This window comes from Notothenia rossii, assembly GCF_949606895.1.
Source record: "Notothenia rossii genome assembly, chromosome: 3".
Taxonomy (NCBI): Eukaryota; Metazoa; Chordata; class Actinopteri; order Perciformes; family Nototheniidae; genus Notothenia; species Notothenia rossii.
This window is the reverse complement of record NC_136901.1, coordinates 3,506,105-3,522,929: the sequence shown is the minus strand read 5'-3', so window position 1 is coordinate 3,522,929 and position 16,825 is coordinate 3,506,105. Positions and strand designations below refer to the sequence as shown.

At 43.9% G+C, this 16,825-nt stretch overlaps 3 protein-coding genes across 3 annotated transcripts; all 3 read left to right on the top strand.

Annotated features, from left to right (window-relative positions):
• Window positions 1-561: 561 nt before the first annotated feature.
• Window positions 562-1,351, top strand: LOC307034506 (uncharacterized protein; the record flags this gene model as incomplete). Its single annotated transcript, XM_079673332.1, has 4 exons — window positions 562-652; window positions 762-845; window positions 927-1,097; window positions 1,188-1,351. Exons 2-4 carry the CDS (start codon window positions 806-808, stop codon window positions 1,349-1,351), a joined length of 375 nt encoding a protein of 124 aa, XP_079529458.1. The 5' UTR covers window positions 562-652; window positions 762-805.
• A 638-nt stretch (window positions 1,352-1,989) lies between these two features.
• On the top strand, window positions 1,990-3,699 carry LOC307033904 (zinc finger protein 862-like). The gene is made up of 6 exons (XM_079672546.1): window positions 1,990-2,226; window positions 2,314-2,571; window positions 2,655-2,864; window positions 2,941-3,171; window positions 3,288-3,440; window positions 3,508-3,699. The coding sequence occupies exons 1-6, from the start codon at window positions 1,999-2,001 to the stop codon at window positions 3,682-3,684; spliced, it is 1,257 nt and encodes a 418-aa protein (XP_079528672.1). The 5' UTR covers window positions 1,990-1,998; the 3' UTR covers window positions 3,685-3,699.
• A 7,959-nt stretch (window positions 3,700-11,658) lies between these two features.
• LOC307034595 (uncharacterized protein) lies at window positions 11,659-15,475 on the top strand (the record flags this gene model as incomplete). The annotated part of the gene is made up of 3 exons (XM_079673426.1): window positions 11,659-11,664; window positions 13,163-13,243; window positions 13,305-15,475. 3 exons carry the CDS (start codon window positions 11,659-11,661, stop codon window positions 14,286-14,288), a joined length of 1,071 nt encoding a protein of 356 aa, XP_079529552.1. The 3' UTR covers window positions 14,289-15,475.
• Window positions 15,476-16,825: the final 1,350 nt, after the last annotated feature.

Here is a 16,825-nt window from a genome sequence, read left to right as displayed (position 1 = left end):
GCAGCAGGTCCCAGTGTAGAAGCAGCAGCAGGTCCCAGTGTAGAAGCAGCAGCAGGTCCCAGTGTGATACAAGCAGCAGCAGGTCCCAGTGTAGAAGCAGCAGCAGGTCCCAGTGTAGAAGCAGCAGCAGGTCCCAGTGTGGTAGAAGCAGCAGCAGGTCCCAGTGTAGAAGCAGCAGCAGGTCCCAGTGTGATACAAGCAGCAGCAGGTCCCAGTGTAGAAGCAGCAGCAGGTCCCAGTGTGATACAAGCAGCAGCAGGTCCCAGTGTAGAAGCAGCAGCAGGTCCCAGTGTAGAAGCAGGTGCAGGTCCCAGTGTGGTACAAGCAGCAGCAGGTCCCAGTGTAGAAGCAGGTGCAGGTCCCAGTGTGGTAGAAGCAGGTGCAGGTCCCAGTGTGGTACAAGCAGGTGCAAGTCCCAGTGTGGTAGAAGCAGCAGCAGGTCCCAGTGTAGAAGCAGCAGCAGGTCCCAGTGTGATACAAGCAGCAGCAGGTCCCAGTGTGGTAGAAGCAGGTGCAGGTCCCAGTGTGGTACAAGCAGCAGCAGGTCCCAGTGTGGTAGAAGCAGCAGCAGGTCCCAGTGTGATACAAGCAGCAGCAGGTCCCAGTGTGATACAAGCAGCAGCAGGTCCCAGTGTGGTAGAAGCAGGTGCAGGTGAACAAGCAGCACAGTTCCAAGCACCACAGACACAGACACAGACACAGTATAATAGCAAGGAGAACTCTACCATTTAAATGCAGTAATACCAATGCATTATTTTCAGATTCCAAGCATCGCCACTCAGGATGGAACCCTGATTGGCTCAAAATGCCACAGTTCAAGAATTGGCTCTACCTCACCCAGCATGGTATGAATGGCATTTGCAAGTTCATATTTATAATAAAACTTATTTTTTTGTAAGAATTAACACGTTTTTCTTTTTAAAAAGGAATGTGTTGCCGAATCTGCAGGCTACACAAGCCTCCAATAAAGAAAGGCCCCTTAAAACGGGCTTTCATAGAAGCTGGGATTCTTGTTTTCCGCAAGGATTATATCGAGCGCCACATCTCCTCAGAGCCTCATCAATATAGTGTAAAGCATCAGGTCTCACTTGCATCAGGTATATCATTTTTTTATGTAAAGCTCATTTCTGCAACCTATCAACCATGTTTGGCTCATATAATGAATGATGTCTTTGCCCTCGGTCTAGGCTACTCAGTGATGCAGGCTTTTGAGCCCACAGTTATTATGGAGCATGAGGCCGTCATAGGTGGATTCAAATGTCTTTACTGGCTAGTAAAGAATGAGATGGCTCACCACACCAACTACCCTAAGCTCTTAAGTTTAGCTCAGCTTTTGGGTTGTGATTACTAAAGCTGAAGGTAAACTTAGTACAAAATGATGCTTGTGAAACTAAGAACTTTAACCAGCTAAATGTTAAATGATCTCTTTTTCTCAGGTGGATCAAAGAAACAATTATCAATCACACAGAATAGTGGATGAAATGCTGGAGATCCTTGCAGAGATAGTAGAGTCGCCTATTTTGGAAGAGATAAGGTCATCAAGCAATCAGCCTAGAGGTTGATGAAACCACAGATGGATCTGTAAACCGCCAGCTGGATTGACATGTTAGGTGGGGTATTTTTTAAAGGAATGATGTGCATTTAAATAAAGGCCTAGTTAAACTTAATATTTATTAATATGTGTGAAAACCTATACATCTTTATTTTAGACACCTGGATAAAGAGGGTTATGATTTCAACCACTTCCTTGACCTGGTAACTCTGGAAGATGGGAAAGCTGACAGCATTGTTGCTGCCATCAAGAGTGTACTACAGAAGAAGGATCTCCCGGTAGACAGGCTCTACGGACTCGGGACAGACGGTGCAGCAGTGATGACGGGTATGGAGTTTATTGTTAAATCTAATGGATTGTGTGAAATGTGTATTGTCAGCTGTTATTAAAGGAAACAAAATGACGCTCTCAACACTGCATTTAATTCTTAAACTTAGGCCGTCTGAATGGAGTGGCAAAGCAGCTCAGACAGTTTTCCAAAGCTGGTTTCTGTAGCGTGTGCTGCTCACAGACTAGCACTGGCATGCAAAGATGCCTCAAATGCTGTCAGGTATATGGCACACTTCAGGAACCACCTGCAGGAACTGCACCTATTCTTCAGAAATAGTGCAAATAGGTCAGCCACACTGAGTGCTGCCGCTACCACTCTTGGTCTGAACGACTTGAAAGTCAAGGTGTGTTTTCACCTATTTTCATAATACTATTGTGGTGTCATATTATTTACATATATTTTACTTACCAGTGTTTCTACTTGTTGTTAGGAGGTGAAAGATACAAGGTGGCTATCGCAGCACCTAGCCGTTCAAAAGCTCCAGAGGAACCTTCCAGCTGTGCTGGCTGCTCTGGCGGAAGAAGCGAGCACAAGGAAGTGCCCAGTGGCCAAAGGTCTATACACCTTCTGTGCCACATACCGCTTTGTGGCTGCCCTCTACCTTCAGGCAGATGTGCTGCCCCACATTGCAATGCTGTCCAAGGTGTTTCAGAGAGCTGATGTGAACTTTCTCCACATAAAGGAGCAGGTAGATTACAAAGAAATGCATTTGATGCTCCCAGTTATTTGCATTATCCATCCTATTATATTGTTGTCTTTTTCCACATTTAGGTGCCAGTCACACTTGTTACTCTGAGGAGAATTCTGGAGGCAGGCGAGACCCCACTCCCCGGAACGTTCCTTGCTCGCCTACACCAAGACTTGGACAACCCAGGTGGACTTGGGGCGTTTAGCATTGCCGGAGAGGAGGAGAGGATCAGGAGGGGACACGGAATTCTGGAGCGCCCCCGGGAAGATATGTGGGCCAGATGTGTCAGAGATGTAAATACATCCCTTCTTACTTTTACATTCCAATATTTATTTTCCTTGAACTGAAAAATGTATAATATCATTCCAGGTCCTCAAACCTTACATCTGCAGCCTGGAGAGCAACATCGAGAGCAGGTTCCAGCATATTGAAGTGCTGGGGGCCTTCAGTGTCCTGGGTCCAAAGGCAGTTACCTCCAATGATGTAACCAACATTTCAATGTTGCAGACCCTTGCCAACAAATTCATCCCAGGGCAGGATGCCACAGTTATCCAAGAGTGGACCTCCTACAAGCAGCATGTTCTTGAAGGAACATTTAAGGTTGGTAAATACCTAAATTAATATGAACTTGACGGTTAGAATTGCTTGTTTTGACATCTGTAAATGTTTCAATTATACTGTATACTCATTTGCCCTGCCTTGGCTAATCTCTGAAGGACAAGACACAAGCTGAGATCATGCAGCTCCTGGCCAGTGAGAAGGACGAATGGGCAGAAATATACCCAAACCTCAGCCTTCTCTCTTCAGCGGGGTTGGTCATCCCTGTCTCCAGTGTAAACTGCGAGAGGGATTTTTCTACGATGAACAGGGTAAGTGTCATTTCCTGTTGCATGTCATTCTGTATAGTTCATTTAAAACAAACTGTCTGTTTTACAGGTGAAAACTGACATGAGAAACCGACTGAAAGGGGAGCACCTGGCTGCATGTATGCGGATAGCAGTCAGTGGACCAGCACCAGAGGCGTTCCCATACACACAGGCGTTGGAGCTGTTCTTCAACAAACCCAGACGGATGAAGTGCTCTGACAAACAGTGCCATCTTTGTACAAAATGAATATTGCCATACAGTAATGTAAAGTTAATGAATAAACATGTTGTTAAAACTTGTTGTTTGTCACATGTGTTGCACGTCACAAAGCCCGCCCCGCGGTCCGCCCGCACCGCGCTCCGCTCGCAGATCTGTGGGAAACACTGCTATTGCTCTCACTTCAAGTCGTCTTTCAATCCGTCCGAGCAGGGCCCTCATGTCTCCCAAGCACAGGTGGTCCTGGGCTGTGTATCTCTTCAGATCATTCACCCACTTCTGACCTCCTTTGGTGAGTGGAGGTAGCTTTGACTCTAATGCTTCCATGTCCCTGTGAGTCCATGATTTGTATTGAAATCCTCCTCTTCCAGCCGCTATCAATGGCATGGAGGTATATGCACCGGTTCTTCGTTCTTCTTGTTCTCTCCGTTGTCTATCTGCCATCATGTCCTGGAATCTTACATCTTCTTGTCGTCTTTCCGCCAGAAGTTGTTGGTATTTCTCTTCCTCCCTTTGTCTTTCTGCAACAATGTCATTATGGGCTTCAACTGCCTTTCGTCTCTCTTCCATTCCTCTGTTGAGTTCCTTTTCCATTATTCTGCCGAGTTCTTCCACATGTAAGCTGTTTGTCAATCCTTGGCTGGCATCTTCCAGATGGAGTACCAGACTTGCAACCATAGCTTTTCTTTTTTCAGCTCTGTTCATAGCAATGTTTACAGGTCCATACCAAGAGGGTTGTCCGGCTTTGATCCATGCGTTTTCCTGTTGTAGGTATTCAGCATTCTCATGTTCAACTACAGCTTTTCTATGGGCTTTGGTTGGTCCAGGCTGATCATCTGCTGGAACCAATCCTCTCGTTTGCCACTGTTCTAACAGTTTCTCCATTTGGTTCCATGTCCTCTGTCTTTTACTTGAAACTGTTAAAGCATCGGATCTGATTTTTACCCTTTCCTTGATATCTGCAGTTGAGCCTGGCCCTGCGTCTAGTCTCAACTTAGTTTGTTTTGGTGACATGTTCTCTAATTATTTATGAACTTATCAAAGATGAAGCCCTAATCTTCTGACTAGCACCTTCGTTGCTGTTCGTCCGAACTTTAACTTTTGTTTTTTCTTTTTTTCTTTTTTTTTTCTTGCTCAAGGTTTTATTATTTTTATAGATTTTTTTTTTTTTAAGTTTAAGGTAAAATATTAATAAAGTTAATTAATATATAAAAAATATGCAAAATTAAAATATGAAATGTTAAAATAAAGTTGTACCGTGTATGGTTTTGACTTTGAAATATGAATTTGGTTCAAATTCACAATGTTATGGTGTTTCCGCTATTTGGGTAATAATTCTGTACTACCACCAGAGTGCGCTATTTTAAATTCCAGCTTAATCCACTAGGGCAGGGGTGTCAAAGTCAAGGCCCGCGGGCCAGATCCGGCCCGCGAATGAATTATCTTGGCCCCCGGGATGATATTTGATTAGTATTAGAACCGGCCCGCAGGCCACAGCCGCCTGCTTGTGTTTTGCACGCACCAAGACTACATTTCCCACAATGCAACGGTAGCCCGCGAACTCACTGCAGCGCCGCAAGTGGGCCTCGGCTTCGTTAGTCATCAGCATTCAGGGCAGATGTCAACTTTCAGCAACCCCGCTCCCCAATAATGGCTAAACGGAAGGTGGACGGTGAGAACAGGGGGTTTAAAGCCAGGTGGGAGGCAGAGTACATGTTCACGGAGGTAAAAGGCAAAGCTGTGTGTCTTCTGTGTGGAGAAAGTGTGGCCGTAATGAAAGAATATAATCTAAGAAGGCATCATGAAACGTCTAAGAAACACAAAGACAAAGACAAGAATATGGACATGGAACAAAGGCTACAGAAGGTGGAAGAATTAAAACGAGGTCTTAAGTCCCGGCAGGCTCTGTTCACAAAAGCCAAATCACAAAGCGAGGCTGCTGTCAAGGCTAGTTTTATTGTGGCAGAAGAAGTTGCAAAATCAGCCCGGCCCTTTACAGAGGGAGAGTTTATCAAAAACTGTATGCTTAAAGTTTGTGACACGGTGTGCCCAGGCAAAAGGCAGCTATTTTCAAACGTGAGCCTGAGCAGAAACACCGTTGCTGAACGTGTAGACCAGCTTTCCACCAATCTAAAAGAACAGCTTGTGGAAAAGGGAAAAGATTTCATCGCATATTCACTTGCTGCGGATGAGAGCACCGACACAAGTGACATTGCCCAGCTGTCAATTTTCATTCGTGGAGTTGACTCCAGCCTGGGCATAACAGAAGAGTTTTTGGCATTACGTCCTATGCATGGCACAACTACAGGACAAGATCTGTATGAAGAGGTATCCAGATGTGTAAATGAGATGGGGCTGCCTTGGGGAAAACTCGTGGGATTGACAACAGACGGAGCACCCGCGATGTGTGGACATAGGAGTGGATTGGTGGCAAGAATACGTGAGAGGATGCGGGACGAAAACGTCACAGGTGAGCTGACAGCTTATCACTGCGTAATACACCAGGAGTCGTTATGTGGCAAAGCCTTGAAAATGGATCATGTAATGAGCATCATAACGCGTGCAGTTAACTTCATTAGGGCCAAAGGTTTAAATCACCGCCAGTTCAAGGCATTTCTGGGCGAGTTAGATACAGAGTATGGTGACTTGCCCTATCACACGGCTGTGCGATGGCTAAGCCAAGGAAAAGTGCTGCAAAGATGTTTCGAGCTGCATGAGGAGATCTGTCTGTTCATGGAAAGCAAAGGGAAAGACACAACAGAGCTCCGAGATGAAACATTTATGTGTGAAATGGCGTTTCTGTGCGACATCACAAGCCATCTGAATGCGATGAACCTGCAGCTGCAGGGACGGGGGCGTGTCATCTCTGATATGTACAGTACAGTGAAGGCGTTTAAAACCAAGCTGATCCTGTGGGAGACACAGATGCGGAAAGAAAACTTGAGCCACTTTCCCAGCTGCCAGACAATGAAAGAGAAGCTCTCTACCGCTGTGTTCCCGAGTGCACAGTTTGCTGATAAACTCAACATACTTGCCGCCGACTTCCGACGCCGATTTGCTGACTTTGAAGCTCAAAAAAGCAGGTTTGAACTGCTCGCCAATCCTTTTGGAGTTGACGTGGAAAGCGCACCAACAAACCTGCAAATGGAGTTGATTGAGCTCCAGTGCAATGACACACTGAGGGAAAAATATGAGAGAGTGGGTGCTGCTGAGTTTGCACGTTTCATCCCCGACACATTGCCTCAGCTGCGCATCCAAGCTGCTCAGACGCTCTCTATGTTTGGCAGCACATACCTGTGTGAACAAATGTTCTCTTTGATGAAGCTAAACAAAACATCACACAGGAGCCGTCTTACTGATACACACCTTGAGTCAATCCTGAGGATTTCCTCAGCTCAGAGCCTGACCCCGAACATTGATGAACTTGTACAAAAGATGGGACACCACCAAGTATCAGGCTCAGCCTCAGACAAGTGAGCATCACAGAGCATTAACTTATTTTTAGTTTTTAATTCAGTTAAATTTTTATTTATTTTTATTTTTTGTTTCTACAAGACATGATTTTTCTTTGAAAGAAGTATTGTTTTGTCTGTGTGCCATAGATTTTTGTATTTTATTTATTTATATTTATTTTTCAGTTAATGGATTGCAGATAAGAGCCATGAGAAAGAATACAACTGATTTTATTTTTATTTTTTTATTTTCTCATTTTACTATTTGAAAGCATGGGAGCAGCACAATATTGCATTTTCAGTTTATAATGCATGCAATTTCATTTATGCATTTATCTCGATATTAAGGAGCATATTTTATTTTTGAAGGACATTAACTTTTTTGCTGTTTGCCTGTTGAAAATATTTTCCCTTTAAATAAATGACAGAGCCATAAGAAAATATTGCTTCATTCATTTAATCATTAAATAATATACGATGCACTGTGTTAGGTCTTGGTTCAATAGGTTATGTGCAATCATTTTAATATGTTTTAATAAAAATTGAACCAGTCCGGCCCTCGGCTTGTAGCAAATTTGTTTTTTTGGCCCTCTGATGCATTTGACTTTGACACCCCTGCACTAGGGAATAGCTGTTTCAAAACTGACTCGTTTTTAACAAGGAGAAACTTAGTTTCCTCAAAAATATCTTTAAAATAGGAATTTACACTATGGTTAAACAACACAGCACATAACCGCCAAAACACATTTGCAAAGAAGAATATTCACAAAACCGCCAATACACATTTACCAGCAGAAGTACTTCCAATAGTTCTAACTCTAACAAGAAGTATGATGTTCTTTAGAAGATGGAATGCCTAGCCTCAGTGTGTTAAAGCAAACAGAGTACTTCAATTAGCATTTCATGAAATGGTGACTGCCGTGTGGCTCACCGTGAACATGAGGTCAAGACAAGGTGGCAACTGGTTTTCCAACCTTTGACCTGAAGAACAAAGGGATTTGAGAAAACACCTGGAGTTGAAATTGGTGAGGTGATATGTAGTCTAGTAAATTCAACACACAACACTGTAGTTTAAAATAACATTTCTATTTAGTTTACAATGATAAATGGGCCTCATACCCTTACGTCATAGCCCTCTACCCATGTACGTAAATGTTTTGACTTTAAGAGCCAGTATGGTCATCTCTTCTGTTTAAACACGCTATTTATGGGACAAATAGGACGCTATCCAAACACAATCAGAAGAATATCGTCTATCTAACGCACGAATGTCGCACTTCCTGCCGTAATCCACAACGCAATGTCTTGAAAAACAAAAATAAAGTAACCACTGAAAGCTTCAAACTCCTCAGGCCTTTTCCTTGAAAAAGGACTTTTTTAAAACAGCCTCACGCTGTTGTTACACAAAACACTCACTCCAATAACCTTAGCTTCAAACTTTGGCTGTGTCTTTGCCTCAAGCAGTCCCGACTGCTTAATGGCCTAAAACCATTCACGTAAAACGTAAAACGCAACAAAAGACACATATAGTGATTGGCCTCTAGCCGACATGTAATAACAGACAAACGAATAGCATGCAGGGTTAAATAGAAAAAAAGAAATTGAACTCACCCTGCCTGTAACAAAGCAACGCCACGTGGTAGGATACCAATGTTTATCAATTTAGGCTTGTTTTAACTTAAATTGCACAGCTATTTTCAGGATCCGCTGGCCGCCGTCAAACACACAGAACTAACATTGTCCTACATTAACTATTGAAGAATTCGATATAACAGGTTTCTCCTTACCTAGTTGATTTGAGCTCTCTGTGTGTTGAACGGATGCCAGCGGGTCCAGCAAGCAGCCTGCTGTAGTCTCTCCCGGTTTTGCGAGATCCCGGCTAGCTCGCCAATTGTTAAATATGTTCTTTATTCTCGCGTCCAGGAGAGAAGCTTTAAAATGAGACTAAATGGAGTCTCTGAGAAGATTCAAATGGGATACTTTAATTAAAAAAGGCGCGGTAGTGTTACAGACAGAATATTGTTCCGGCAGAAAACAGCTGTGATCTGGTTCTCCTGAGCAAGAAGAGAAGACTGGATCTCTCCTCCGGTGCTGTTTATATATCCTCTGCTGGCTCCTCCCCGCCAGCCGGCTCACCTCGTCTCCAATGTCCGTTATTGCATTTAAACAGAGGATAGGTTCTTTTCACATTCAATATATGCTTAACACGCCGTTTCTCCTCATATTCTCTTTCATCACTTTTCATTTAACACATTCTAAACGCTGTAATCAATACTCTAAACAATACTTCTCGGCTCGTTTGGTTTCCGGTCATTCCGGATGTTGTCACATGCTACTCTCGTCTGTAAACAATAATGTATTCAAATAAACTGTACCTTCATTTAATATTCAGCATGGTAGTATCTCGACATCTATCGTTGTAGTGTTAAATCAGTAGGTTTCGGTTTGCACCACACCACGTCATTTCGCTTCTCAATTCACCTCTTTAGGAATTCGTATATTAGCCACATGCTAAATGCTAACCGCAGATGAAGGATTTTCAGAATAAAAGCTTAAATGCTTGTGCACAAGAATTTCTGGTTTTTCAGTATAAAAGAGCGTTTGAACTGACGGTATGTTTAAGCTACATTATACCATCAAAACATTGATTTTAATTTCTAACAGTTTTCATACGTGCATTTATTAGATGTAGGTTTTAAATGGTGTCCTCTTCATGTTGTCTCTCCACCGTGCACGCTTCACTTTCAGAAGCATCAACACTAACACAAGCTTTAAACGGATGAAATCCTCCCAAATCACACTAATAATGATCTCACCAAGTAAAACACACATGTCTTCACAGCACGGCAACAGGAAGTCATGACCCTCACGAGAACTCTGTATAATCATTTCTGTCGTTCTGTCTGCTCAAACCTGTAATAGTTATTTGTCTTGCACCAAAAAACCAACGCAGTGACGTCACATTCCTCACCTATAATGATCTGTGTTATTCCTGCAGACATAAGTTGAATATCTGAAAATAAATAATATCCACGCCGCCTCAAACGTGTCTCTGTGCAGATTCAAACTGAACATCATCCACTCTCTAATTCTAATAAAGGCATAACAAGTGAGGAAGATCATTCAAAATAAAGCACAATGTTTGCACGCTTTTGAACACAAAGTGCGACTTGCACACACACACACACACACACACACACACACACACACACACACACACACACACAGGCGTGACCTCTGACCTCACACACCTCTCACGGAGCCTCTTAAGCTCTCACAGATGGATTGGAACAGACTGTGAGCGTGGACACTCTGCGCTGAAATGAAAGCTCTCTCTTTGTAAACCCGGTCATTAAGCGAGCAGGCGGCCGAGCGAGCAGCGTCTCCGTGTGCGGGCGGAGAGCGTCCAATGAAACGCCTCGAGATGAGCTTTCAGTCCAAGATATTTGGGATAAAAACTCAAAGAACTGAAGATTTCTCCACAGGAGTTTCTAGTTGTTGCGTTCATTGATTATATGATGTTTATTTTTCCAGCTCATCAGGATGAACACAAAAAATAAATGTTCCTCTACTTTATATATTTAGGTTTCTATCCTGTGATTCCTCGAGGCTTCAGGACGCGAGCTTTCATATCTGTGATGTTTGTGATTTCAGTGAAGAGCTTTCTGTCCTGGAGAGAGCGCGGGAAACAAAGTACAAGACTCACGGAGAAAAGCTCCAGTGTGTGTTCCCACCGCTGACTGACTGACACACACACACACACACACACACACACACACACACACACACACACACACACACACACACACACACACACACACACACACGGTCAGATATCAGAGCTTCATTGTTTTAATGTCTGCAGAGAAATGACCCGCTCACAGCTGCAGAAACACGCCTCATCTTCCCTTAAATAAACACCTTAAAGAGGCTCAATCCCTTAAATAAACCCTTAGTACAAGTTGAACAGCGGAGGAACATGTAGCTTTGAGTTTAACCTCCAAAGCATCTTTTAGACTGCATGTGTTACATGAACCTGTTAAGCCCTGCGCCTGTTGTTCCGCTCTCAGGCTCGAGCACCAACACATGACAGATCTTCTCTTCTGAAAGGGGGAAAGCATCATCTTTAACACTTCCATGAATAAAGCAGAGGAACATTTACTCCAAACAATCAAGTTTAGTTTGAGATGTAGCTTTGAGTTCAACCTCCAAAGCATGTATTACATTAAGGCTCCAAATGTCTGCCTTGTTATTCCATGTTTTCCCCGTCAGAAGTGTTTCCTTTCAGACGCTGACGTTTGTGCAGAAACACACTTTGCTCTGTCTCACATTAATGTCACAGATCTTAAACACGTAGCAGACTAAGCTTAACGTCTCAAAGTCTTCTGCTGTTCTTTACTCTTTTAACATTTTGTATCTTTGACTTCGGAATCATTTAAATGCAAGACTTTTTGTAATTTAACGCCCAGAAATAATGTGAGTGATGCATTATTTTAAATAGGACTGTTTCCCTCCACATTCTGTGATATCTAATGCACTTTGTCTGTTCGACATGAAGGTGACACATCTCACATCCTGCTCTGACTGATGAGACCGCAGAGAGATCGCTTACTAACGCGCACACAGTTATTACAGATATATTTGTATTTAGTACCAATATCATATTAGAGGTTAAATGAAATGATGTTTTGAAGACAACATGTCTGCTTGCAGCTTCTGAAGTCTGAACGTGTTCTGCTTCTCTTGACTGCTCTGAGAGGAAGTGGCTTTGCAGGAAACATGTCAATGCAAAGAGGTTTGAACAGAGCTCCATGAAGCACGGTGTGTTCTGCAGGAGAGCGCGTTCCTCTGCAGGTTGGATGCGTGCTGATGGGAACCAGGTGTTAGACACGTGGTTCTCATCAGAGCTTTCGAACCTGCACACTTTCTGAATGATGCCTTGTTCAAATGAGATGTATAACTCTCCTTCTTCCAGTGTGTGTTTCCGAGCATCTGGAGAACAGTTTGATCGATCTGTTCCTCACAAAGGATCCCATTTCACCTGAGCTCACCTGCCCTCTGCCGCTCAGCAATTAACACACACCGGCTTAACGGCACATTCAACCGGTAACTACGAGATGTACAAGAGGCATTGTCATCTTTCAAAAATTAAATTAAATGTTAAATGTAAAAATCCACATGTATTGAGTTGTTATAATTATGGATTTTGATAATTCCAATTCCCGCTTTTTAAATGAATATTTCTATCATTTGAAGACGTTTTGAGAGCTTTAATTTGTGTGATTTGGATTCAGTGGAAAGTGAAACTGACGGAGGTCAAACTATAATATATCTAATTGCTGCTAATGCGTTTTAATTAAATCTGTAAATACAATTACATTTATTTCCTGTTTATAAATAAAATAACGTTAAAAATCACCTTTTTTTATTCTCCCACCGCCTGAGAATAGAAAGTAAACGATGTGTGTGTGGAGCAGGAGCAGCAGTAAATACTGGTGTATTCATTAGAATTAAACATCTGTTGAATCCCCGTTAAATGGTCCTAAAGAAGCCCGGAGAACACACGCGTGTTTCGGCCGCGTCTCCGCGCTCCTCTCGCCGCGTCTCTGCCGTGCGGGATACATTTTTGGGATAAATCGGTGTTAACGTTAATTCAGTTTGACTTTCTGGTGTGTAAATGTTTGTAAGAAGCGAGGGGGGGGGGGGGGGCCTCCGGGTGATCAGCGGGCTGCTGGAGGAGCCCGATCCGCCGGAGAGGGGCTGCGAGGCGGGGAGACGCGGCTGAAAACACCCGGACGATCTCTCTGACGTTGCGGTTCAAATCCTGATTGACTTCTCCTGGTTTTATTATTATGAGGTCACTTTTACATCTGTTTGAAGAGACACTTGATTCACCCTTGCTTTGAGGAAATAGAGGCGCACAGATCCATCATGTCCATCTGATGCTCTCTGAAGTTTGCATTAGTCATTTGAAATCCTTTAGTTTGATGTCTTCTCATTTCTCTGATCTAACTCAGGATGCTTTTCACTTCTGTGTGTGTGTGTTTCTCCTGCAGGAGGCTCTCAGGACTCTGAGCTGCTCTAACGTTAAGGAGGAGAGGAAAGTGTGTTTCAGTACTTCCATCCTCCAGATAAAGGTTTGTCCTCTCGTTATGAAATCTAAGATCTACCTAAAGATGTGTGTAACTTGCTGTGCAGTGTGTCCTGCAGCGTGCACACCCAGAGCTTCTAACAGTGCATGAGCCAGGAGGAGATGAGAGGAAATGCAGAGTGTTTTCTCGGGGATATCTGTACCTCTGCGCCGCTGTGTTGGCGTCCAGGATCCCCGCGCCCTGCATCCAGGACCGGACCGGGGTCATGCCGGTGGGGAGCGGCTCCTCCTTCATGGTCAGGGCCCCCCGGGGGAGGCTGTCCTGGATGGAGAACATCAAAAACCTTCTGGGACTCTTCACCAGAAACAAGAAGAAAGAAGAAGAAGAAGAAGAATCCTCCCTGCTGTACCAGACACTCAAAGCCAAAAGGACCACCTGGATTAAGGTGGAGGAAAAGCGCTGCAGAAAGGAGGAGGAGGAGGAGGAGGAGGAGGAAGAGGAGGGGAGGAGGACTCCCAAAGTACCGAGTCCTGATCCAAAGAAGAGCCCGGGATCCCTGTGGGTTTCTCCGGGTGGTTTTTTAGATCCCAGTGTTCAGAGCAGTCCTTTAAAGCTGGAGTTAGAGGAGGAGACGAGAGGGGGGTCTCCAGGGGAGGAGAGGCGAGGTTCAGCCGGGAGAGGAGAGCCTGGCGCCGGGAGAGCGAGAGAGGAGAGCCGGTGGAGGACGAGGAGGACTCCCAAAGTACCGGGTCCCGATCCAGAGCAGAGGATCAGAGGCAGAGAGCAGCCGAGCAGGAGGAATGAAAAGTGGGATAAAAAAAACAAGGCAGCTTCAAAAAGGGAGTCAAATGAAATGATGATCAAACAAGAGGGAGGGACGGGAGGCTGGACGGGGGGTGGGTGGGGAAGAGAAAGCTCATCCCCCCCTCCCTCCCCGGCTCTCTATGGCTCCCTCTGTCCCGGCGGAGAGCTCCTTCTCCCGGGGTCCGGAGCTGCGAGGTTCCCCCGGGACCTGGAGCAGAATAGGGGGCGTGGTCATGCCCAAAAAAGGACATTTAGTTTGCATATCGGTCGCACCTCCAGCGTGTGATTGGTGGAAACAGCGCGTTGCGTCATCGCTGTTCTCCAAATAAGGGTTTCCGCGTGTTGGGATGCAAAAAGAAGTTGATGAGAGGAAAAGTGATTCATAAACATTTCATTCCACAGGGTGACATGTGGACTTCTGTCATGGTGCAGAGAACCCGTCATTAAACCTGTTTTATCCAAAGATTGATTTCACTGTGAAACTCTGAATCTGGATTCCTTCCTCCTTCCCTCACACACTTCCTACAGATTTGGGGGGGTAAACTGGTTTCATGTGGAATAATCTCCCCTGTCATCCCGGGCTGACTGACACAAGCGGCGCGTGCATTTGGCACCATATGACACTCTCACACACACACACACACACACACACACACACGCACGCACGCACGCACGCACGCACGCACGCACGCACGCACGCACGCACGCACGCACGCACGCACACACACACACACACACACACACACACACACACACACACACACACACACACACACACACACACACACACACACACACACACACACACACACACACACACAGGCCTCGCATCAGTAACACAGTAACAGGTCCAGTAACACCGAGTCTCTTCTGTCTCTGGTCATCCCTCTTGATGGTTCTTTTTTTGGGGTGTTTTTATTTCTTGAATCTCCGGCAGTCATTTTTGTTCATGTTCGTGGCAGGAGCAGAATTCCTCTAATTAAGCACAAACTCCAGAGCAGCATGATTAAATATTTATCCTGCTTTAGCCCTAACCCTTCCTCCAGGGAGACAGAAACGTCTGGAAAGCTGGAACATATTTCAGTGCGTGGAGAGAAGAAGTCAATGAGATGTTGGAGAGGAGGAAGAGGAGGAGGAGGAGGAAGAGGAGGAGGAAGAAAGCACACGGCAACAGGCTGCAGTTATTATTCCACACATGATGAACATTGTTCTTCAGTGTTCAGTGGAAAGGCTTCTGGTAAATACAGAGCTTTCAGTTCGAGGCTCAGTCCTTGAAGAGTCTTTCTTCACGGTGAGGTGTGAGTCTAAAGCACACATTGAGGCCAGAGTTCACTCACTAACATGTTTGCATTTAGGTTTATCTCAAATATAAATTACTTTAGAATATATTTTCATTCTTTAAATCTAAAGCATTATTTAAAAAACATGATAATACACATTTTATTTTGGTGATCCTTCCTCTTCGTATGAAAACACCTGATAGTGCTCTCACAGTGGAGACGTGTTCAAATAAAACCCCTTAAAATCCCCTTTAAGAGAACCCTTTAATATAAGGGATTATGGTGTGCTCCTTGAAACCCCTTAACATCTGGAACCTCTCCTGAAAACCCCTTATCTCTTATGGAGCTCCCATGAAGCCTGGTGTTAAACCCTTAAATTATCCCTTAAATTATCCCTTAAAGGCTCTTTATATCACTCAGATCTTCTGATTCCCCTTAAAATCACCAGATTCTCCTTAAGAAACTCTTGCAAATCTCCTGGAACATAATTTAAAGACGAGATGCATATGGATTCCTTGAAAGCCCTTAAAACATTCAAAACCCTTTAATAAGAACACCTTAAATCTCATCCCGGACACCCCCTAAAAAAATCACATTCAATATTCTCTAGATACACAAAAATAACTTTAACAATAATAAGAACTGTTTAAATCCCCCCAGGTCCCCCAAGACACCTTAAAAATATCAAAACCCATTAAATCGTCCCTTAAACCCCTCAAAGATGTATCAGAACGCCTTAAAGCATCCCTATAACCCCTTAAAGATGTATCAGAACGCCTTAAATCTTCCCCAAAATACCCTTAAAATATCAGAATCCATTACATATTTCCTGAAAGCCCTTAAAAATGTATTCGTACACCTTAAATCTTCCCTATAACCCCTTAAAGATGCATCAGAACACCTTCTTCCCTATAACCCCTTAAATATGTATAAGAACACCTTAAATGTCCTCCTTAGTCCCCCTAGGTCCCCCAAAACCCCTTAAAAACCTCAGAACCCTTAACCTCTCCTGGATGTTTTATATATTGACTAAAGGTATACTTTAAATGTCCTGAAAAAGCCCTTTTACCAAGTGGATTCAGGATGTTTGTGATTTCCAAGACCCAAGAGTAGAAAGGCTTCTGGAAGGCTCTTTCTTTACGTGATAGTATTCCTGGAGCACGTGTGTTTGAACGCTTCCAGTGAATCTGCTTTATTTCATGTTTACTTGACATTTCCACATGTGAGGTATCCGTGTGCAGCCGGTGGGTTTCTATCTGTAAATAAAAACACGTGTAACTTAGTGTTTCTTTACTAAGTGTTCCCGGTGGTTTGCTTCCTGTCATTAACGCTGAACTTCCTTTAAATCCCTGCAAGGCTTCACAACATTTAGTAACATTTGAAACAAACAATAAATAATCCAAGCATTAAAACACAGAGAAGTACAGCAGGGTAAATACTGCCTTTTAAAGGGGAAATACTTTAGAAATCAAAGCTCCACATGTTCTTTCCATCTCAGGGACCTGTGTGACTCTTTGTTCTGCGGACACATGGCGCCTCACAG